Raw genomic sequence first — 25,808 nt, 5'->3', positions numbered from 1 at the left:
GAAAAAATATTTGTTACATAAGCAAGCTAGGGAAAGACAGTCTAAACATAGCTATATATAGGGAGCATGAGAACAGCAGGAAAGCACTACTGAGAAGGTGATCATCAAAGGCTTACTGCTAAAAGGGAAGCCTGCACCAAGGAGCATTTTGCAACTTGCTAAATTCCTATTTGACATATTTTCATTGTGTCCTGGACAGAACCTGTTTTGATTATGACTGGATGATCAGACAGAAAGCATGCATATCAAATTTACAACTGACTCTAATCTGGGACAGCCTGTGAAATAATTGAGAACAAATTTGGATTAAGAAAGGAAAATGTAAAGATGTAACAGAAAACAAAACAGTCATTGTAATAATCCACACTGCATCCAAACTGAAAATTACATGTAATTCTACTCCCCTTCTTCAAAAGGGATACAGTAGAAGTAGAAAAGATTCAGTGAAAGGTGGTACAGATGACAGAAAATATGGGATGTGTCTTTATGAAGCTTTTTGACAGACAGGGCAAGACTTTTCAGTCTGAAAGAGAAATGGCTGAAGGAGGGTGTGTCAGTGACCAATAAAATTCTGAATGGCATGAATAAAGGTGAATAGCAAAAAATTATTTATCCTCCTTCAAATAAAGACCCAGGCAGCTTGAAATGGACTTATGATTGGGTCAGAATAAACAAATAGAGGTAATTTTCAACTTAATTGTTAGTTGAGCTCTCTAGATCTTTCCCACAGATGTTTTGCATGCCAGAAGTTGAAATCAGTTGTTCAAAACTGATTATCAAAATTAATCAAAAGAAAGTTTCATATTGATTTAATAATGTAATTTACTTGACTACCAGGAAGCTAAAAATCTTTTTGATTATAAAGTGATCTGACAGCTCCTGTCTCTGGAAGGCCACAGAAGCAGACAGATACTTCCTGCTGAGACTCTCTTCCTGAACACTTAGTACCACATTTATAACATGGACAGCCAGTGAAACTGCAGCTCAAAAAACTGTTGTGCTCCCAAATTCTGCAGCCCATCAGCAAGGATAAAAACTATTCCTAACAGACATCAGTTTTACAGCATTACAAGAAAACATGACATGAATTGATCTGTTTGGAGACCAGTGAGATGAAGTTAAGCCTTCATTTGCTTGTAAGGCTGCAAGACACAGCCAGAAAATCCAAGTTACATGCTTGTTTAACTGGTAAAATCTGTGTGGCAATGATTGTGCTCATGCTGTCAACACACAGGAACTGGAATATGCTCAGAGGCACCAAACACATGCAGTGACTTTGGGAAGACTCAGCATAAAGAAAAAAAAAGTGGTTTATGCAAAAGCTGCAATTTGAACAGAAAACACAACAAAAATATATATATTTTTTTAAAACTAGTTAGTATACCTACTACTTAGGTATACTAACTGGGGATTGTCACTGGATTTATTGCCAGAGTGTGCTGATAGCTGATCTACTGAAGTTAAAACTTACAGACCATGGAACTGGAAAATATTTAAGGTGCAAACTGAAATATGATGAAATAATAAAATAATTCAATGTCATATTGACGTATTAAGGTAATTAAATAATTTATTAAGCTCTATGACCCTTAACTAAATTTATGCATACTATTAATCCCTCTATTCAATCCAATGTGAGACTAAAGCAGTGCAATGTGTTTGTACTCCAAGTGCCCTACTGAAATGAGTTTTAGCAATGCAGCTAGGCAGAATGCTGGGGTCAGAACTCACTGAACATGATGTAGCCAGTAAGCAGAAAAAATGTGTAACTCACTTGCATGGTGTCTTTGAGGTAAATGCTGTATTACCAAAGAAAAATAGTGATCACACCCTGTTACCTGTGTTTTTCTTGGAGTGTTTAGTGCTTCACAGGTGAGGTTCTTGTTGCAAATCCTTCCTTTGCAAAATGTTCACTCCTAGAAAAAAAGCTCATGAAATTTGGTACAACACATAGCAGGAAAAATACTCAACCTTCATCTTTCTTTCTTCCTCATTAGGAAATAGTCAGGAAAACTTTGGGGAAAAAGTAAGATTTAACATCATTGTATTTATTAGGTTCCAAAACAATACACATTCACATCCTTTTGAATACAGTACATTTGGCACAGGAATAATGTTTACGATGAAATAACACTAATGAGTGGCAAGAGATTCAAATTACATCCATAAGAAAAAAATTCTGTACAAATAAATCCTCACAATAAAAAAAAAACCCTACCCCCCCCCCAACTGAATACATTTTATATTTAGCCAGAACTATTCTGCACATAATTTAAAAAGAGGTAATTTTTAGGCCTATTTGGAGAGAATTATTTTTCACCCTCTGGAGAAAAACTTATTTCCATTTTTAAAGTTTGGGAGGAAAACCAAGAAACAATGTATTCTTTATAATTATTATTATGAATAATAATTTTGGCATTTTGCACTCATTTTACAAAGAAGGAACAGAAAAGATTCTACAGAACAGGCAGAAATGTAACAGAATGTCCTTCCCGAAGAGTTATCTTTAAAAAATGTTCAAGGTAACAGACAGACCTTCTGATGTAAACCCAAGGCAGAGAATCTAGCTATTTATGTGGAAGAGATATCTGCCCATGCAATAGTTTCTATCTCCTTCCCTTTTCTCTTAGCATCCTGCCCAAACCTCCGGACGTTTGCCAATCGTCTCCACGTGAGAAAGGGGAGCACAGACTACACAGCTTGGGCACAACAGCTCCATGGGATGCTTTTATTCCTTCAAAATCAATGCTCAGAGCTCTGTGTGAAGGCCCCTTGTTGGACCAACAGTAGTGCACGATCCCATAGCTTGCCTTCCTAGCAGTCCACTCACCCACCCGTGGAAAAGAACGCCTTAGCATTGTGATCAGTTCTTGCCTGGATGTCAAAAGCTAACCGTGATGGGAAATAAACAGAGCCAGTGGCGAGACACAAATTGATGGGCAGCTCTACAATCTATTTCTAAGAGAGAAAGAGATTTAAACATTGAGATGATGCAATCATTAAGATGTTTCTGTGCTGGTACTCAGCTCCAGAAGCTAGTCTTTTCCCAGTACAAAAGATTACTGAAGATAAATTAAATTAAACTAAAGGCTTGATCCTTATTACACTTGTAGGCCAGACAACACATTAATTGATATATCATAATATTTAATATTTTGAAATAATCATAAGAATATATATATAATAATTACACCTGAGTTTTAAAAACAAAACAAAATGGAACTGAATGGTGTCATCAGTAACAGGCCATGAGCAGCCAGACGCAAAACTGACACAAACTAACTCATCTGCTTGAGACCGAGATTATCTCTTAAAGCCAATGATTCACACTTTGTCCACCACGATTTGTAACATTCCTTTCTCTTTCCGAGCTCTATCATGTCATAATAGAGTTGAAGAGAACTATACAAGAGATTTAGTATAGCTTAATATATGTCTATGTCTTTTATAACAAAAACCTCATCTTTCTGACAGTAACTTGAACCAATACACATACAAGAGTATTGCACATGGACATTATTATAATTATTCTTTCATAGACTAACATTTTAATAGTATGCCTGAACATGCAGCAGTTGATACCTCTATATTCAATGAATTCCACAGGCCTTGCAGCAAACACTATATACAAAATCTCACCTGTACAAAAGGCAAAAAAGCTTCTTTAGTGCCACTTTGCCAATCACAAGTATATATATTTTTGTGCAGCTGGAAATCCATGTGCAACAATTAAAATGGATTCCAATGACCGCTCACTCAGTCCAGTAAAATATATAATAAAATTACCTCAGCGATACATGTACACAAGAAAAAAAAAAAAAAGAAAAAAAACCAAGATTAAAACCAAAACCAAATCACAGGGTACTCCTGGAAATATAAGTACATAACACTGTTTGCATATCTACAGGAGGTAACTTCACATTAGTAATATTGTCCACATGAGTTACCATTTCAATTCATACACAAAAAAAAAAAAAAAAAATCAATTTACAGCTTTCAATAATGTCAGTTTGTGAATGTTTGATCTTCAGTTTTTTAACACATCTCCGCATAATGCATGTGTAGCCTTATTTTGTGTCTTCTAAAAGCAGATTTCAGATTTTAAACATAAAACCCAACAAACACAGTAGTATTATGGTTTTGTAAAAGTGTGCAAAAGTAACACACTGCTGAGAAAATAAATATAAATAAGAAATTATTTACCAACTTAGCTACTATGGAAAAGGCAAATTTATAATGTTTATAATTAATTTTTAATGTAAAATTAACTGTAAACATTTGCAAGCTTGCCGTCACATTAATGGTTCATTTAAAAGGATATTAAATTTGGTAACATGGATAGTACATCAAATTGTCTGAAAACCAGGAAAATGGCTTTATATAGCTGAGTTAAAGTACTGTAGGCTTTTCATCCTTTAGCCCTTGAATATCTATCCATGTAGCATCTGTTTCTTGCTTTAAATAAAATTTCAGTTTTCTTCTTGACTCTTTTTTCCTAAGAGCTTCCTGTATATTGTATGAGGAAGTTCACTGAAAGCCTTAAGTGATGTGCTTTTTTTTCTGGACAACTTTATAGTTTGTACCTTTCCACAAAAAATTAATGATTGAGGATTACACCTCCATGAAGGCAAACTTTGCTTTCCAAAGGGCATCTGAGTACAAATCTCACCATAGCCACCACTGCAGAAGAAGCAGTTCTCACCTTCTTAGCTTAATTATGTATGATGATTACAGAATGGGGTCTGCTAAATTGCTTTCAATAGCACAGCTTCATTTCCTATGGAAAAGATACAATTTTATCCTCTGGGAATTCCTATTTTTAGGAATAAAAGAAAAGTTGCAAATATATGGCAGTGTGTTACATCCACAATTTCTGATACAAAATTATTTTGCATTGCTTTGTGAGACAGAAATTAAGAGTGCTTTCAGGTCAAAAGATTAAAGGAAAAAAAAACAATAAATATATATTTTAACTTGGGATATGGGCTCAGGGTAAAAGAAGTAGTTCTTGATCTACTGAGTCTCAGTAATCTGATGACATCTTCAGAATCACTTCTTGTAGCATCATTCATCCATCAGCCTAACGTTGTCTATGGCAGTAGCTCTTCTCCAAAATAAGAGAACCCTTTAAATTCTTCTTGATTGATTTGTTTTATAATTGTCTCATCCACTAGTGTTAATACTGGTTCTTCTCGTGTAAAGTCTTGATCAAAGTTATTTACATCCCTTTTGGTTTTCTGAGAAGGAAAAATATAAATAAGGTGAATGGTAAAACAGCACAATAAATGAAAAGGTGCTCATCTCCAACCCACCCTGAAAGGCTGAATTTTCTGGAATGATTGAAATAAAAGAAGAGCTACTCCACACAAATAATAACAGACATATGAGAGAAGCTACAGGAGCAAGAAGTATAAATGAGTTTAGGAGAGGCCACAGAAGCAGAACTATAAATGAGGTCCCAGAGACTCACGGTCTCTGACAGGCAAAGGAGTAGCAGTATGATGATAAAGCAGGAAGCTGAGATTAGGACTAGTTTTAAAAAGGCTTTGGCATAGAAGGTGGTATGGCTGTTTCCTCTTGGATTTGAACATAATCATATCTCATTTCAGAGTCACAGAGTGAACTGATTTAACTGATTTCCCCCAAACACAGCCCAGTGTTTCAAGTCTAAGTTAACCATTTCTTTATATCACTACCAGTGATATAGGCTACATTCACGTTTAAAAATCTGAGTTAAAGCTTCCAACAGCTCTCAATCCAAAACCCTTGAGCTCAACCTTGGCAACTCAGATTTCCTAATGCAGCCACGTGTAATTGAGAGCACCATGCAAAATGCTAGATCCTGTCTCCAGAGAAATCCACCTCAGAACTCTTCTTTATTCCAATGGCATCAGGATTTTCCCGTGCAACTCTAAAGAACCTCACTCCTTCAGCAAAGTTGGGCCAACAAAGTGCAGCTGTGCATGTTCAGGGACAAGAGGTATTAAGAGAGACAGAGCTGGGGAGGCTGATTTGCTGTCCTCATGACACTCACAACAGTGACTATCTGTGACCACTTACTTGAGAAAAACACTCTAGTAGGCTACAGCAGAAAATGTTCTCCATGGTCATTCCTCTGAACCTGCACATTTTCCATGTTGGCAGCACATTTCAGGCATGTACAGGTTCAGGGAATTGGAGCAAACATTTTCTTTATGCTGTCTCTTTTCTCTTTGTGTCACAGAAACTAGTGATTACCTGGGTGATCCTTAGTGGAGGCACACTGACACATTGAAAATGAGCTTTGTGCTCCTCCTGCCCATGTCTGAGATTAAAGGATACTGGAAATAGAACAGCTATTTGACTTGCAAAGTAAAGTGATAAAATGAAAAAGGCATACATCATAAATATATAAATATATTCAAAATGGGGTATTTTAGATTACCACTTTTCAATGGAGGTAAACTTTTCTATAACATATATATGTATATATAAATGTATTTTATTCATCAGCTCTACTGAAACACTAAACAGTTTTTTTTTTCTCCCAGCTACCTTCCCCTACACTGTTTGTAAGAACTTTATCTATAAAGGGAAAGAAAGGTCAGTGTAAATGCAAGAGACTGTCACTTGTAAACCAAGTACTTTCTAAGTGCAGAAAAACAAAAATCCACAACCTCTATGTACAGAATTCCATTAAAAGGAAGATGATATGGACTTAACAAACATATATATATATTTTTTTTTTCATTTTAAATATTTACTTTATGCATAAAGACCAGACATGAAATGTATGTGACTTATGTAACTCTGAATTGCTTAAGAGGCATGAGGGACATGGCTTTGGACTTTATGAGGTTTTTTCCCAAGTAATTTGGGCAAAACCTGCAAAATAAGAATAAAATTCCATCTTAATTCTTAAAAGCATTACATTGCAGATGCAGCTACATTTTTCTTGTTCTCCATGTCCTACCATGGTATTTTCACACTCTCACACAATTAATTTGCCACAGGAACATTCACTAAAGCAGAAGAAGGTGAGTATTTGCAAAAAGTAGAATTCAAATTCAGAACTGTAGTTATATGTAAAAGAAATGTGACTACCCTCACACTTGTATTATTTATCAAGGGCAAATAAACTCTCAAGTAGCTGAAAACAAATAGAATATATATTATTTTCAGGTTTTCATATTGAACATATTTGTGAAAAGTATTATTTCCTTGCTTAAGTTAAAAGGGTAAAATGACAAATTCCTCAAAGCCTACCAGGGGCAATTAATTCCCCATAGATACTTATTCCAGAAATCACTAAGACTTGGGAAGGTGTTGGGCAAAACAGAGCACAGAAGGGTATGTCCTAAAAAGGCTCCCAACATTGGTGTATGTAAATTCTACTTATTAAAACTAACTGTGCAGCCAGTAGGGAATCCCAAACACTTCTGAAACAACAACCAAAGGTATTTGCTTAGATTTAAAAGCCTGCTGTGTCTTAAAATATGACTTCAAACCAAAGGAGGAAAGAGAAGGCTTTACTTTCTCTGATTTATAAACAATTCCATGTAGTTTTGGCAGCACAGATGTAAATCTCCCAATTTATTAACAGGACAAGCAAGGAGCAATCTAGGATTGCAAGGACGTGCTAACAGGTCTCTAGCTAACCAACTGATGAAGTGAGATTAAACAAATCACAGGGGACAAAAGTGACTGGATTAAGCCAAGGTAGCAATCATAACAAGTGCTTCATTTCAACAGAAAGATTTATTTAAGAAGCCCTCCTTGGCCACTTAGGCACTTTCTTCCTGAAGCTATGACTATTTTGCAAGGCTCCATTTGCTAAGACAAAACAGGTCTGGCCACATTTCTGCCACTCTTGCTATTCTAATGGAGTTGCACTGTGAATACTCTGTAGGCCAAGAGCAAGAACCATCCCACAGCTGCATCATGAGGGCTCAGGATGCAGGCATGAAGGGCTGTGCCTGTCTTCTAGAAGAGAAGCTGAGAAAAGAAGGAAGATCTGCAAAGTAAGGAGAATATATGAAAGAAACAGAGTGCAGCTATTATCTGACTTTGAACATTAAAAAATCATGAAGATAAAAGGAAAAATGTTGAGATTGGCTGCTAACTGCATTAATTTAAAATGCAGTAATTATACGGGTGGGATTCTGTTTATTTAGCCTGCAGCTCCTAAGACTCTGGGACACATTATTTTAAACTTTTCAGACCTTTTTCCAGGTCAGACTCTTCCATTTCAGATGACTGAGGAAAGTACAGTACTAGGAAAGAAGAACACCCAGAGCTACAGCTGTCCTGCTGAACACACAGAAATTCTATCAGGTTTCAGATGCTCCTTTTTTTCTCTCTAGACTACCCAAGCATCTTGTCTTTAGCTACATGAGAGCAGGGGCACAGCAGCTACCCAAAAGCTCCCAACAGTAGGTGCCAAACTCACACTGCACTGGCAATGACCAAAAAAGACAAAATTCCAGTTCTAAGTCTCATCAGAAAGATGGCTGCTCCAACAGCAGAAAACCTCTGGTCCTGAGAAGGAGTAGTGGCTGCCTCTTGTGCAGGACATGTGCTGGCCACTCATCTTTTGCTTTTCCCAGCAGTGCAAATGCTTCAGAGGTCTCCTGTCTGAGCAGTGACTGTGAAACTTAGGAGACATGATCTGATTAACTCTTGAAATAATAAACCCATTTGGCTACTACCCATCAAGAATGACAATTTTTAAGTCAAAATCATGTCTTATTCCATTCAAAGAGATAAAGATATCAGAAACTACAAAAGGCTATCTACCATTTATTCAGTTTTGGTAGTTGGCCTGTACAACTTTGGAAAAAGAGCTATCAGGTTATTGGAATCAAAATGCTTTTTTTATTCTTAGGTTTCTTCACATATTTATTAAAAGATGTTGGTAATAAGCACACATTAAACAGTGGTTTTCTGAATTTGGTTTTTTTTTTCACTGCCATTTCAATACAACATTCAATTTCTACCTGCAGTTACAAACTCAGGTACAAAGCTTATGAAAATCCCACTAAAATCTCCTTATTAATCTCTCCAGTGTTGAGGGTTATGAACCTTGTCTGTCAGTGATTATTAAATGACTTTACATGAATTTCAAAGTGAAAAAAAAATTTAAGTTGATGTTCTTACCACTAAAAATACATTCAGAAAGTGAAAACTTGCCAGTCCTTCCATTAATTACAAGAACCAAATGTGAATGATGGCAGCCTTTGGTATTGAAAAGCCACAGAAATCCTTGCAAGAAGGCACCTGACAGAGGGTGTTCTAAACCAGGGAACTCAGCAAAGCTTGGACCACTCATCAGATGTGTCATGAGGCCAAGAGCTCAGTGGACTCTCTTCTGCCTAGTAAAGATTAAATTAATTCTCAAGTTTGGAGACATTAAGAAGTCTCTCTCTTTAGTCTGTTACTTATGCAAAAAATCACTGAAACTCTTTCAAGTAAAAAAAGTTGAACAGCTCCCATAACTGTGCTGGCATTGTCCAGCAGCTTCAAAGGCTACTCAGAGAAGGTAAGAAACAGATGGAGGTGGTGGCTAGGAAACAACACTGCCACAAAAGACTGGGGTTTGTGTTTTGGTCTGATTGTCCTACAAATTCACAATATGCTGTTTAAATAGAAGCAATATCATATATAGAAATATAAATATAAAAAAATAATTTGTATAGAAGGCTGCTGCAGCTTTTGATGTGCAGCTCCAGGGGCACAGGGCAGCAGGAATGGGACATGCAGCAAGAGTCACACTTTCTCATAGGTATTGCTATCACTTAATTTTATCCAGATTTTTGCTTCAGTAAGTAATGAGTGATTCCCATGTTTGACACAGTATCATCAAGAAGAAATTCTTCCGTCAGGGTGATAAAAGCTCAAACATTTTGTATTTACCTCGTTGCTGATAAGATTTTCAGATTATATTTATCAAGACAAAGGGAAACTCAGCCATCAAACCAGCTGGTTTGAGGCACAAGGTTATGTGGCTAACCTCACATGTCACCTCATTCACCTCTCCTCATTGTGATAACAAAAACCACAGCACAGGCAGAGATCACTTTGCACCACTGATTGGATCTCCTTTTGTAAAGGTGTAGCAGTTTGTAAATATTTGAGATGAACTATAATGAGCACTCACTTTTGCACATAACTCATGCTATTTACAAATAAATGCAGTATGAATATTTTAAAGGAAATGGGCTAAGAAGCACAACGCTTCAGGCCTGTCTTTCAATTTATCCTCAGGATGCCTCTTCACAGTATTTGCATGTCCTGAGAATCTGTATCAGTATAAGAAGTATTTCCTAGCTTGTCTGATTTCAGAAGATAAGAAATACATGTTATCAAAGTAACTTCATAGGTCATTAAATTTTTCTCAGCATGTTAATTGCTCTATTCACACATGGAACAGTGACAACACATTTGCCATGAGCTGTAATAGATTCAACTGAAGCTTATGATGATAAGAAGGCTTTTGAATCCAAGCAGCTTTTTTAAGTATAACAACATTCATTACTTCCAAGCAGAGAGTGAGATTTCATTCTCCTGGTCTGTGCTTTCATTAGAGGTAAAGGACACCACATTGAGTGAAAGTAGTGGGAAAGCCCCCCACTGAATAAAGATGTTAATAGATAGTGAAACAGTATTTGAAAAGCATGTCAGCCTATGCAGTTCATACTTTAATCTGCTATGGAAGTTCACAGATATTTAATAAACACCAAGCAAATTCACAAAGTGATGGATTTTAAAAGGGATTATTTGTGATACACTAAACTAAAACCACATTTATATTGAAATGGTATTCCCTTTCTTAGGAATGTGAAATGGGTCAACTAGGAAGGAGGAATAACCTTAACAATTAGGGGCAAAAACATTTAATGACTCCATGGCCAGAATGTCAGCCTTTGTATGTCACTTTTACACAGACTTCCTCAAAACCAGAGCCTCCCAAACCCACCACCACCAAACAAACAGCAAGGCAAACAAAATCAAAGCTCCCTGGTGGTTCCCTGACAACCACCCTGTGTTCATGGTCTGAGCAATGAACCTCTCCCAGCAGTGCCTGTGCATCTCTTGTCCTCTATGGCCCTACTTGAGTATACCCATCACCTTGAGTGTACAACCCTAAAGTTACATACAGCAGAATGCTATATATATAGCAAACCTTTGTTCACAGCCCGAATGCTACACCACAACAGTTATTTCTGTGCAGAACTTGGATGGAGATAGATTTCACAGGAGCTTTCGGGGAGCTCAGCACCAGCTTTCCATCTGTGGTTAGTCCTTTGTTAAAAATCCAGGGTGTTCATCTTCCCAGGGCTTGCTTCCATGAGGACTCAGTTGGGACACAGAGCTATTGCTCATTAGCTATGCTATGGTAGAATACATGCATTTTTTGAAGTGAAAAAATTGCAGGGGAAGAGTGCCAACTTCTGAATTCCTACACTACATCTTCCCCTTAAGGTAGGTTTCTTTGAGAGATTTAGCCTCCTGAGAAACAATTTCATATTTCTTCTTGGGGAGGAAAGAGAAAAAGAGAAAGTAATGGAACTATCATATGAAAATACCTTTCACCTGCACAATGTGATTTATATTGCAAACCTTATGTGATCTACTCCGCAGTGCAGATTTTATCTGTGTGTGTCTCTCTAATCCACATTATACTGGCAAGCTTCCATTGGTATCCTCAGCTGCTCTAAGGTCATGATCAGCCATGTCACCTTCCCTTTTACATCCTGGAACACATCCAAGATTAGCCCATTTTCAGTTGTAGAGATGTAGTTCTCCTGAACTGCATTTCTACCACTGTCATAGCAGAGAGACAGGAATCAGGGCTGGTGCATCTGTGACAATGTGCTGAACCACCTGCTGGTGAGTCCTCAAACACACCTGTAGAAGCCCTTGCTGATCCCTAGCATTTGGCACAAAGGACTGTCTAGACAGTGGAGCTGACTGGCCAAGCAGAGGAAAAAGTGAGGCAGGTTGGTAAGTCTGGGGCACGTATCCCTGGAATTTCAGTGGCTTCCAGGAGACATCTGCAAAATCACCGAAAAAGTTATCCAAATATAGATTAACTGTGCACTGGGGCACTTGACTAGATATATGCTGTGAAAGAACAATAGATTTATTAACTTTGCATTCTTTAAGCAGTGACAAAGACAAGGAATAAATTAAGGAGATTGTGATGTCAGTAAATCCATGAGTGATGTAATGAGATATTTTAAGACACTCTGTGTATCTGAATAAATACTGTCTGACTTTTCAACATTTTATTTTGCTTACAGTCACCTAACCACATTATGGAAGTCTTCCTGATGATGACATGAAATTATGTAATAGCATCTTGTGACTCTGAGCCCTCCCCTACCAAGGACCATTGACATGTGCATTGTGAGGCTGGATGCAAAAAAAAATCACTGCTTGAAAGGTGTGACACCATGTATCATGGAAGCAAAATTCCAAGACTCAATTACATACTAAAATAGTTTGCATTACAGGCCATAGAGTAGGAATGCTACACAGCTTTTGGCAACAATACCTACATTTTTTGAAATTAATGCTCTTTGATACTCTAGCTAATTAGTTTGACATGGATGATGCATATGACAGGCTTTCATACAGCAAAATGGTATAGCAGGTTTTACCTAAGACAGATGGAGAAAGCTACACAATGATGGTTATTTCAAATTGTTAGAGATTAAATTTTAAGTTTAATGATTATTTTGAAGTCTTTACAAAAACAGAGCAAAGTAAAGATGTATATGACTTTAGAAAGCAGCTGAGGATGCTACCTTTCTTTCTTTTTAACTAATGCACATACAGATCATAGGCCAAATAAAAGACACTGTAGGACTATGCATGAATGCCTGTTACTTATGCCTCTCAATACATCTTCCACCTTTCTTCCAGACCCTAAACTGCCTTTTTTAGAACACAGTTTTATTCAAAGACCACGGCATGACATAGCAGAGATTGTAGTGACATGACTTTAATTCTTGGTTTTGCTTCTGATTTGCTTTGAGCTTGAGTAATTTTCTCTTCACCATTCATCTAGTTTTCTTCCTATTTTTGGTCTCCTATTGGTGGGCTGTGATGCCTCTATTGCTGTCTAGAATCTCCTGACTGTCTCTCACTTTTGTGGCTTTTTGCACAGTGGGAATCCCATCTTGCTGGGAATTTGAGCTGTTAATGCAGACATGACAGCAAAAAACTCAATCTCCCTTTCTTCTTGTTCTGGTCAAATATAATCACAGTCTTGGGCAGTCATGGTCTTCAAATCCTTCTTTTCCATACTCCAGAATTCAGCCAAGAGAGCTGCTTCACAAAAGGTCCTTCACAAAAGTGAATATGGCATGCAAGGAACGAGATCTGTGCTTAAGGTGTTTTGCAAGTGTTTATACTGAGTGTTCCTCTCATCCTGCAGGATTTCAGCAGGTGACCCCTGGAGCATGCTGCTGAGAGGACCAGTACAAGGTCTGTGCCTCCACAGTAACAAAATCCCCTGTGCCAGCACAGCAGCCTAACAAGAGGAAAGCAGCAGCAAACGGAGTGCTGGGACTCCTCACCATGTAAAGGTGCCTTTCCTGTCCTGCTGCTGCAGATAAGCAGCTACACATCAGCTGCTTCAGTCCTCCCTCTGCCTAGCAGTGCACATGTCAGAGGAATGAAGTTTTGCACCAGTTTGCTGAGCTGGGAACCCACACTGACACATTTTTGCTGCCCATTTTGGGTGAACACCCTGGTAATACCTAACGCTTGCATTAGCATAGTGTAGTGCTAGTACAGAAAGTTCTGCATGAGAAATAAACCCAAAGCCAAAGCTCTTTTTATACTCAATGTTTACTGGACTCCAGCTGGGATGGGATTAGTCAGAAAAGACCAGTTTTCAATAAGTCTTGACTTTTTTTTTTTGATAAATTCCACCTTCTGCTACAGAGGCAGATGCTACTGCTTCTTAATCACCTGGTGTTTTTCCACTGATTTTTACTGACATCAGGATCAGGCCCAGCCCAGAAATATTATATATTAGCTACATTAATATAAAAATAAAATATTTCTGAATTCTTGAGAATGTACACAAGAACATAAAAAGATTATTTCACTTAATGGTTTAAATAGCTTCATAAAAATTGCACTGGAGATTAAAGCAGTCAGAAAGTGAAACAGAATTTGTGTTTTTCTAGGGAAGCCCAAAAAGAAAGCAGGTACACTCTGGTTGCTTATCAGTCTATCACAAAGGGCACCACTTAGCAATGTACACTTAACAGATGGTTATATGAACTTAATTATCCAGGATGAAAATATTTTAGAGCTATAAAACCAGGACTTAGCAAAACCAAACAAATACTGATGGATCCCCAGTACAGAATCAAAAGAAGCATAATAAAAGTTGTTTAACTTATAAATATTTGGGAACTTGCAGTGTTGGGAAGTAGCTTTCAAACTTCTGTAATTCTAGTGTTATGGTAATCACATCTAAAAACAGCTGCTGGAGGCACTGACACTGAAGATAATTTAAAAAAAACCCCAAAATCAGACTAACTCTCTAACAGAATGAGAAATTCTGGGAAAACAAAACCTTGTATGTTCAAAAAAACCCCAACACTGAAATCCCTTTAAAATACCAGATCATTTCTGATTTCTCTAAGCTGCACATGGGCTCCTCAAAAGCTCTATACTTACATCCTGGGCAAACTTAGAGGTTGCACAAAGTGCCAAGCTAGTTGAAGCTTAGAAAACCAAGGTATTTTACTTTGTTGAGGGAAGAGGCAGGAGTGTTCCAGACTTCTCTGTCCTGCCCAGCCACTGGACTGATTGCCTGAGCTACACTGTAGGAATAACTATGGTACTGTTTGCTGTTCACAGCTGCCTGCAGCAAGCTCAGCTGAGATCTTGAACTTCATTGCCTGGAAACAACCAATGTTTCTCAATCAGCAGCCACCTGGCTAACACTCCAACCCAGTAGCAGAAAAGTGTAACTTCTAGGAACCATCCCAAATTCAATATTCTGATTCACGATACTTTGTGACAGGGGCAGCATGCAGAAAAAGGGTAGGAGGTCCACCATTATGATTGTCAGTAATAAAAAGTCTGTCTCAGAAGTCCACATCCATTTTTCTTTAGATTTTTTTTTTTAAAGGATGTATGTTAATCATTTTGACAGTGTACCCCATTTCTGGACATTTTTTTCCTGTTTCAATATTAATAAACACAGTATCACTCTCAGAAGAAAGCCCACAGTTTTCCTATGCCTGAAATGTCTGCAGCAAGTGGGAAATACATCATGTTCAATGTGTAATAATGGTACATGAGGGTCTGAGGTCTCAAGATCACTCCCCAGTGCCTAAGCAGTAACACTTCATGCAAAGGCATGCACAGTATAGCCCCTTGCGTGCCCGTCTGCTAAATGCTCATTGCCATGCACTGATGACTGAATGGAAAGATATTATGGAACTGAAGGGACACCTCAAGGTTATTAGGCCTAAAAGTGGACCTACCTTGACATTTTCCCCATATTGAAGGCCTTACCTTAAAGAGGGACATTCACACTGAAGCAAACTTGAAAAGAGAGAACATTTATACAAAAAGAAATTTACTTGGCCTGTAATTTCCTGTGTTCCTTCTGGTGCTATTGAATGATACTGCATTTTACAGGATTTCTTCCCCACAGCTTAAAGGCAAAGTCGTAATTCTGCACGGATGATGATACAATCTATCGTCACAAAAAAGTAGAGGTGTGCCAAAGAACCCCCACCAAAACAGTATCATGACTTCCCAACACTAGGTTAAAAATCCCTCACTAAAAAGTAGGAAAAAAAAAATAATCTTTGCCTGTTATCACTCATGTAAGAAAATAAATCTGCAAATATAGAACTAGGCTAACATACTGGAAAGTTTTCTCCAGAAACGTGGTCCCTCTTTAAGGATTCCAGCCATATTTCACAGTAAGCAGATGGGTGCTGCAGCAATTTGAACACACATCTCTCTAATTGAAGACATTTTTCGGGAGCCATTCAGTGCAGCCCCTACCCACAGGGCAGGTCTGCCTGTGCAAACAGCCCAGCTGAGGTGCTGATTTGTATTTGCTCCTTATTACCCAGCTTCCAAACACTGTGGGCATCCAGCTTCTCATTCAGTCATGAGCAAAGGATTGCCACAATTTTGCCAGTTTTTCACTCATTCAGGGGAAGGGGAAAAGAAAATTCACGGTGCTCAGTGACTCCAGTTGTAACCCACGATAATTGGCCACGACTAGAATTCAGTATTTGGGAATGACTTATTTCAAACCTTTGCTGCAGTGCAAAACTGAAAGGGGACACATTGCTGGCATCCTTAAGTCAAGACTTAACAAGGGAGTTGAGGTTCTCAAAGGAAACTGCAATACAGGCAATGTGGCTCAGATTGTGATAACCAAGGGGGGAGGGACTTTGATAGTGCATTATCATTATCTTAGAGTTACTGGAGCTGAGAAAGGCACAATTTGAGGCTGAGAGGAAATCTGCTAACACTGAGGTCTGGTATAGCATAAGAACACTCTTCCAAGGGAAGTCCTAAGCATTCTGTCAATTTAAAAGCAGGCTGTTCTTTAGCACTTGTTTTTTGACATTTCTCAGTTGTATTTTTTCACTGGCCCTTAGCTTTGCCTGTGATTACCACAGAGGGGAAATTGAACTGAGAAAAGTATAGATGATGCAGCCTGGACCACATATGAGATTATAGAAAATCTAGTGGAGAAACTTATATATCTTGCAAATCTTGGGTCTCTGGTTGTAGCTGCTAGATCAGCTCTCTACCCTAAGAAATCAGAACTGAAGAAGGAGCACACAGTTATTCAGAACATATTCTCAGTGCTGTACCAATAGAAACTGAAGACACTGCAAAATGAAGGAAGTCATATTAGATGAACAGGCCAGCAGCAGCTGTTGCTCCTTAGTGCAAGATACAATACTGCAATAGGCTATCCCATTTATTTTGTCTCTAATGCTCTTGAGGAAATTGAGCTTTTAGAATGGAAAACCAAAAAATTATGAGTGCATTGAGAAAATTAAAATAATGCATTGTTCTGTGAAAGCTGCATGTTGACAGTGAATCACTGTAATATGATTTTGTTAACTTCATCTCCATAAAGCCCCACTAGGAATGGATTGCCACAGGCACTGATAAAGCCATTAGTGATGAAATTTTGCCTTAATTGCTAGAAAGAAATACATATGGCAAACATCTGTTTTGCCAGTCTTTGTATTACCCTGTCACGGAGAGCTCTTCAGCTTTTTCATGTTGAGGACATCTTAGTGTCTCAAATTTTCCCAACCCTAACATTGACAACAGGGTAGATAAAAGAGGCAGGTCTGTCTGTTGGCATGCACATTTGCAAGGGCTGACAGTGAAAACTCAGTCTGGAAGGACAGCAGTGTGCATGTGGTGAGACTGTCCTTGTAGCACAGTGCCTAAGTGCTTCCTCTGTCTCACAGCTCCTTGCAGCACATGGAGCCACTGGGACCAAGAATATGAGAGAGATTTGACTCTGTTGGTCTAATTCTGCAGAAATCAAAAAGGAAGCCTTCAGAGGGCTGGAGCCCATCTCCTATGAGGAAGGGCAAAGAGAGTTGGGGCTATGAAGCCTGGAGAAGAGAAGACTCCAGGGAGACCCTTTATTGTGGACTTTGAGTACTCAAAGGGGGCTTAAAGTAAAGGAGAAACTTTTTGGTAGGGCCTGTTGCCATAGGACAGAGGGTAATGGTTTTAAACTGAAACAGAGTAGATTTTAACTTGTTATAAGAAAGAAAATGCTTATAGTGAGGACAGTGAAACCCTGAACAGGTTGCTCGGATTGGTGAGAGATGCCCCATTCCTGGAAACATTCAAGGACAGTCTGGACATGGCTCTGAGCACCTGATATGGTTGATTAGGCTCGCTGCAGAGGGGTTGGACTAGATGACCTTTAAAGATCCTTTCCACTATTGTATTATTATTCTATTAAATTGTTGCTCACTGACTTCAGCCAAATGAGTAACAAATTTTAGGCAGTGCTTTTCCTTCACCCCTGGCAAGAGGGACTGTGATACTGCACCTCTTTTTGCCACTTGTGCACTTGCTTCTGGGCTTTTTTGCTGGCTGATTTTGCTGACATGTCAGCAGGCCACAGGTTTACTCTGGAAAACTTTCAGCTGGCCAGCTGTGCTCTGAGAAATGGCAGAAAGAATTTATTGCACAGAACTATAAAAAATACAAATTTCATCAATACACATTAAAGCAGAAATTTGTTTCAATTACTGTTTCTAATGCATAGTTTGTATTTTAATCATCCCATCATGTCACCAAGCAGGATCTACCCCACTTACCACCACATCAGTAACTTATGTAAGGAATTGATCCATTGAATGCACCATTGTTTTAATTTTTAAGATGGCAAATGCAGTTTGAAAGTGGAAATAAGCAACTCAACCAAGCCAGGAATATAGCCATGGAAACAAAGAAAGATGGGGAGCAGAGAATCACTAAGAGCTGTCAAGGTCTTAGTGGTCCTTGAGCAATAAATTATGTTACAAACCACAGCCTGGCCTTATGGCTACTGATCATGGAAATCTCATACTCCAAAATAAATAAAATACCAGGATGAATATATGCAAGAAAAATCTCAACAGAGGAATAAAATGCTTCAAAGGGTTTTCTGTCTCACAACAGATGCTCTGGAGAAAAGGTATCTGTCTGCACTAAAATGGTACTTACTGCATATGCAATTACATATTCACAACTGCATTCAGAGAAGAATAATATTCAGAAATGTTCAAGACACGCTGTGAAGCTCTAAAAATTAGGTTTTAAGAACATGTCCAAAGACACTGGAGCTTAGATGTAACCAATATCTTCTGTCTAGCTGCTCAACAGTTTGCTTGATTCCTTATGTACATGCTCCAGAGCTATGACTTTTTTTCTACACTAGTTGAACATTTAGAATAGCTCTACATGGAACAATATTTATTTATTTATTTATTTATTTAATTCATATACACACACATATTTAAAATTAATTTTACCACTGAAAAGCCTCATGATCCTAGATTTGTGAGAGGAAGAGTTGGCAGATAACATGCATCACAGGACTGAGCCCCAGTGCATTTCAGCCCCTCTGTATTCTCTATTCCAAGTCATTAACTGCAGTCACCCTTCCCAGCAGGTTTCAGAGCCACCAAATCTGCTTCCACTGTCTCTACCTAGGACAGCCTAGGGTGGCACTTCTGTCCCTTTTTAGCACCTCAGCTATTTGTATGAGTTCTCTGTTCAGGGCACTCTTGCAAGCTTTCCAAAAAACACAGGCAGTTTTTCAAAATCCTTTTGGTAATTTCCACTCTAATACTGGACACAGGAAGAAATTTCAGCTTCCAAAGCATCATTAGAATAATCAAATCATGTACAAACTAGAAAGACATTAATGGTATATTTCTGCTATAATAAGGAACATAATTACATCCATCCCCTGTGTGAATGAGATTTAAAAAAAACAAACAAATGAATAACAAAAACCTTTAAGAGTTTGGCTAATAACTATCCATGCAGGTTTTTTTCCCAAGCTCAGTTGAAAAATTCAGACTTAAGGCTGGCAGAGCTGAAGTGACATACCTGAACCATGGAGAAGCACACCTGACAGTACCATGGAATATAGCTGCTCAGAAAATTTATTATGGCAGAGAAAGGATGGCAGGTAAGAGAAAAGCAAGGCAGCTGTGCTAGTCAGGGAACTCGAGGGTTTTGAGAAGAGTGAGGCAGAACAGAAGCAAGGCTTTTTCCACAATCCCACCTCCATGACCTCCCTTGGCAGATTATTCCACTGTCTGATGGGACCTCAGTGTTTGACCATTTTCCCTAATGACCTTACTGGTTTAGTGGCACCACTTTACATTGCCTGGAGCTCATTTGAACATATTGTACGTATTGTTTTATTTTGAAAGCTTTTATGATATAATGATAAATATTCCCCCCTTAGTCATCTTACTGGTTGGTCAGAAAATAGAGGACTACCTGTGTAAATATATGCATTCTTGTATGTGCATGCAAAATTCAATTTAAATGCACAGACAACTATATATGCATTGTACACTTTTTACCCCAACATATATCTACACTCACATATCACATGCAAGAATGTCTATTTTCTGACTAATAATCTGGCCTCTCTTTTCACAGATCTTCTCACAGAACTAGGCCCTCCTAAACACAAGATTAAAATATTTTTTTAATCCTCTCTTAACATTACAAATTTTAAATAATCAACAGCCCTTAATTAATACCAAAAGATGTTAAAAACCATAAAGCATTCCAAGCATAGGCATTAGTTATGTTTTTTTCCATAGTTATTCCACTGCTATGGAACAGTTATGTTTGTTAATCTGAACCAATTAATCTCAATGCTACACCCACACCTGAATTTAGAGAAGAACTCTCTATGACAATTTTAAAGTAGATCGTATTTCATTAGTGTTCACTTCTTCCCTCTTCTCACAGTTTTTCAAAGGGAGTGCAATCTGGTCTATCCTGGCAAATATACAAAACTACCTTTATAGCACTTGAAATTTACTGCCCTAAATTTCTTTGCCCTTTCTGAGGATGAATAATTAATAATTATCTTTCATTTGTGTGATTTTTCTCTCCAGCCTAGATTTATATCACCTTTAACTTTCCAAGTAATACATCATTCAGTTTTAAGAGGACAAATAAAAATTTAAAGTACGACCTTGCTCAAAGATTGCTATAAAACAATAAAATCCAAACAACCCTAAAATTTATATACTTGGCACAAAACAGCTGATGGATAATAAATATGGATCATAAATATATAAGGTATGCTCAAAGTTATCAGTAAAAGCTGATAGGACCCAGTCACTGGGGAAGATACCTTAGAGAGAGCAGACTGAGAACATGAAAATAATAAGAGATCCCTCTAACACAGAGTACATATTATCTGAATTCATCAATATATATTAAAAAAAAAAAAAAAAGAGTTCAGAAAAAAATCCAAGTATACAGAGCTACTAGACTGCAGGAAGCAAATCTGGTAGGATTAAGAAAGTTGGTAGATATAATATAGAAAGAATTAGTATGAAAATCCAGCATTAGAGAGGTAGCCTGAAGAAAAATGACCAGTAGTGTAAATAAGGATGTATAAAATCACACTAACAATTATTAAGGAGGAAAGAGCTGTCCTAAAATTATACAAATTTCAGACTACTCTGAAATAATCTCCAATCACTACTGAAACTGAGTGATTCAATTAAAATACCATTGAAGAAAGCAGAAAAGAGGAAAAGTACCAAAACAACAGGAAGTAACAAAATAGGATGGGCTATACAATATACTAACAATGAAATAATTACCAGAAAGAGAAAGAAACCCCACTGAGAAGGCATTTATATCAGCAATAATAAAATCACCTGATAGATGAAATGCCTCCTGACTTTTAAGGACTGCCACAGTGGGAGAATTTACAAAAATAATAAAAGCCTCATAAAAATACCTATTGTCAAAGGGACCATGCATCTTGATCATGAAAGGAAAACAGCCAATAAACAGACTAGATTAAAGAAAACTGGAAATCAGATGCAAGTATAAAGTGAAAATAATTCTGCAATAGTTCATCATGACTTAAAAACAAAATTCTGATGAATATTGAGCAAAGCCACAAAAAATAAGGTGAGATGAAAGGCCAAATTCTTGTGAAAACAAGAAAAGAGCTACACAAATGCAACTCAGCCAAACACAGACTTTGCCCAGGTGCAGCTATCTGAGAGCTGTGGAACCTGCCTGGAAGAGAGCCACAGTACTAAATAGGCTTCAGAAAGGTACTGAAGGAGTTAATTTGGGGTGTATACTGCAGCAGCACAGAGACTTGTACATCAGCTCAGGCAGCAGCTGCAAGCTTGCCACACCTGCAGAGAGGAGCTGGGCAGCAGGGAAAGGGATTGACTCCCCTAGGAGTGGGGCTGGCTCAGGCCAGCTCCCCCTGCACATAGGGAATTGCAAGGTTTCCATCCTCCAATACATTAGGAAAACCTTCCTCATGTACTCCAGGACTCCAAACATTGTGCCTTACTAGTACTCCTAGAAAGGCATTCATAAGGGCTTTCCTTTGGGCTTTTTCTGCACAGCTACAGAGAGAGAGAGAGAGATTTCCCCAAGAGAGGACTCAGAGGAGCTCCCTCAAGCTCCTGTTTTGGACAGTCAGTTCCCCTTTCCCATCTACACAAGGAAATTGGGGAAAGGCATCTCACTGGACTCAAAGGAAAGGCATTACAGGTAACACACAGCAATTCTTCAAAAACAGAAGGGACTTCTTCGCCTCTGAATTTAATTCAGGATTCAGAGTTCAGACCTAAGGTCTTTATTTTGCTAATTTGTTTTGCTTTTTGTGTTTTTTAATACCTTTGTAATCTATCTAAAGAAAGAAACAAAGGAGAACCTTGATCATATCCACAGGCAAATCAAACATTGTAATTAGGAACGTGTGAAATGAAAAGATGCAAATCAGTCTCAGAGGATTTCTCATAAAGCTAACCTCTTGCAGTGTGTAAGCACAGAAGTAACCACATGCATTCTGTGACATTTGGTTAATTGTAAGTGTTTTCATCCAGAGAAAATCCAGAATAAAATATTTTTGCATGGCTTTTGTACTTGCTGGAGGTGGGGCTGTTCTTAACAGATTTTTGTTACTTTAAAATAGAAATGGTTATTATCCAGGAAAATGTTAATATATAAATTTATCTAATCATAATGTGTGTTCCTTTCCCCCAAGAAGCAGTTTTTTCAAGTTTCTTCACTTAAAATATTATTCCTCATAAATTCTTGTCTGTGATTTACTACAAAATCCAAAATTTACTACAAAATCCAGTGGCCATCAGCAACACACAACTGCAAAGAGCTCACACAGAGAGTATAGACAGTATACATCAACTGAAATCATCTTTTCTGGCTATGGCATCTTTGAGAACACAGAATATAATTAAAAATGTGCTTTTCACTTTCTCATGGTTTATGTGGATGGACATGAACATTTTTCTGTGCATTACATTTATTCCTGACACTTACCTTCACAGAAACAATGACAAATAAATCCCAGCGCCGTTTTTATGTTACTATTTCAGCCCCCAAAACACCGCCCCGGGTAATCTCATTTCTCAGTAAAGCCAACAAGTAGAATTGCCAAACCAAGTTTTCTGTGAATGTTACACAAACTGTTACTTACAATCCTAGGTTTGAAGGGTGGCTTGATTTTCCTTTGTTCTAGAAGAACCCAGTCAATCTCCTTGAAAAATGGATGCTGCTTAATCGCATCTTCCCCGTTTTGTGACGCCACACAGCCAAGTCGCTTGTTAGGATTTTTTGTCATGAACTACAGGGTGGAGAGGGAAAGGAGGGAAAAGTTAAAATATGAATGGCAATCCCTGGAAATCATTTGCTGCTCTATTACACACTGGAATTCTTAAAGCCAAGTTTTTAGAGACAGTCCCCTTTCAGAAGGTTATTTCTTCTGGTGCACTTTATTTCAGAGGTTTCAGCCAAACCATAAGATTCAGAGAGTCCAAACTGTAAATTTGCTGCAGGAAACCCTTTCAGTTTATTGTTGAGACCTCTTAATTTCATTTGACTGGAAGTGTTAAAGGACTAGATTCTCTTTCAGCATATCTACTTCCAGCTTTAGCCAAAAATACTGAAGGAAAGAAAGACGATCTCAAACCCTCCAGAGACAGAGTGACCAGTACCTGCAGAAAGCTCCCCTTGAGCTATGTCATGTCCCCCATGACATTGCTCACACATTCTCTTTCATTTTTAGTACACGATCAGTGTCAGCGACTGGAGCTAACCGGTCTCCTCAGCTGTGGTAATTTAAAAACTTCTCATGTTTAAACTATTACTATTCCTGTCAGAAAAAAGCTGTACAAACGTGTAAGACATTGATATCAACTGATGGCAGCTCATAATGCTTTATCTGATTTTTCTCTGTTATTTTTCCTTCTTTTATTAGCAATTGCTCTACTAATTTCCTAATTTGTGTGGATGCAGAATCCTTGCACTTCAAGTAGCAATGAATGCTGTTCCTGTAAACATAATCACATTATAGAATTAGCTTAATAGCTTTGCTATAACTTCATATTCAGCCACTACATAACATTTTTAAATTTAGAAAAAGTATACAAAGTAAACAAAATGTAATAATTGTTCAGTGCCTTTTCAACCTATGTATCACATTATATGATACTTCTGTAGGAAAAAAACCCCAAACATAGAATAAAATAAGTGGCTGTAATGCATGCCCTTGCTTTAGTGCTCCAGTTATTAGATAAGTAGCTACTTAAGCCCTTAGAATTGTTTTAGATATCTAGATCAACCATTTACAGAAGAATACTGCTGTCATTTTAAAGGCATAGCATAGATCAGCAAGGCAATTCTGTCTGTGGTCTCTGCCGTACACGCACCGTTCTGAAGATGATCCTTCTCTTTGGTCTTGGGTTCAACTGCTCTGCAAGTTCTTTTGCAAGTGGGCAAGTCATATCTAAACTACAGGCAATCTTTTCTATGAGCAGGAGAAATAAAGGTTTTGAAAGGATTACTGTGCTTTGGTGAGGTCTCTTGAAAAACCACAAAACGCATTCCTACATTCCTCTGCTTTATGTCATCTCCAGGACTGGAGTGAGCAGGCCAGGAACCAGCAGGCACATGTATTGCAGAAACAGAACATGGAAACTGCAGGATGTGCTTTGTGTGCCATATAATCCAGGTATCAAAGAAGTAAAAGATGATCCTACTATCTGCCATGCTTTATCTCTGTTTTAAACTGGAGACAGGGAAAGCACCTGGACATGTAGCTTTTTAGGAAGCCCAGGACATGACAATGTGACTAGACTGTCCAGTTTAGTGCTGTACTTCACAAACTTCATAAAACTGTGAAATGGATGATGAAAGAGAATGTATTTTAAGAATGAATACTTAAACAAAAATATCACATGCATATATGAAGAAAAAATATCAAACTTCTAAAGCAGGCACTTAATTGCAATAATTTAATCCCTTTCTGTTTCTGAAGCAAAAGTTGACATTTATTCCCTGTTTATCACCAGCATCAAGACTGATGCAACACTGTCAGGACAGACACAGCTGTTAACTGCACTCTGCTGAAGAGATGGTTGCAAATGGAGCTGACAGCCATAGCCATAAACCTTTTCATGGCTAAGGCAGGAAAGAAGAAGCCTTTTAGGATCAGCATTCCTACTGACTTGTGTGATAACAGTACAAAATACTGCTAAGGGCTTGAATCGAGGATCATCAGGCTCCCCAAATTTTGCTTCTTGAAATAAATCACACAGCTTAAAAACACAGTTCTGCTTCTGCAGCCAGAGATTGTCATCCCAGTACACAGGGAACACACACTGTAGAGACAACATCTCTCCGTTGCTTGGAAAGAAGCAAAGAGCCAATTTCAATAAAGAATTGTTTTCCCTACTACACAGGAAAGAATTTAAATAGCAATTCCTGTCAATTCACAGAAACAGGACTAATAAGATGTGTGGATTTTCATGGGATAAGCAACACACTGTCTTGTAACACTGAGCTTTAATATCATCCTCAGTGTTTTGATGGAAATAACAAGAAAACTGTTTCTTCAGAAAATAGGACAACATCACCACATAATACAAGAGAATGTCTCATTATTAAACTTTCTTTACATGGTGTTTGAAGGACTGTAAAGAAAAAAAACAGTTTCAAAAGAATGAAACTCATGTCTCAAAGCACAATGTGAGGAAACGAAGAGCTCCAAAGTT

General features: G+C 37.9%; 1 protein-coding gene across 1 annotated transcript in view; it reads right to left on the bottom strand.

Annotated features, from left to right (window-relative positions):
- Positions 1-2,027: 2,027 nt before the first annotated feature.
- Positions 2,028-25,808, bottom strand: part of PRKCE (protein kinase C epsilon) — a 282,377-nt gene continuing 258,596 nt past the window's right edge. The window contains exons 14-15 of the mRNA XM_009091270.4: positions 23,234-23,380; positions 2,028-5,237 (exon numbers count right to left, since the gene is read on the bottom strand). Of these exons, the coding sequence (XP_009089518.1) occupies positions 5,091-5,237; positions 23,234-23,380 (294 nt within the window). The 3' untranslated portion in view covers positions 2,028-5,090. The remainder of the gene's footprint in view (positions 5,238-23,233; positions 23,381-25,808) is intronic.

The sequence above is a fragment of the Serinus canaria genome, chromosome 3 (assembly GCF_022539315.1).
Source record: "Serinus canaria isolate serCan28SL12 chromosome 3, serCan2020, whole genome shotgun sequence".
Lineage (NCBI taxonomy): Eukaryota > Metazoa > Chordata > Aves > Passeriformes > Fringillidae > Serinus > Serinus canaria.
This window is presented reverse-complemented; position numbering and strand designations above follow the sequence as displayed.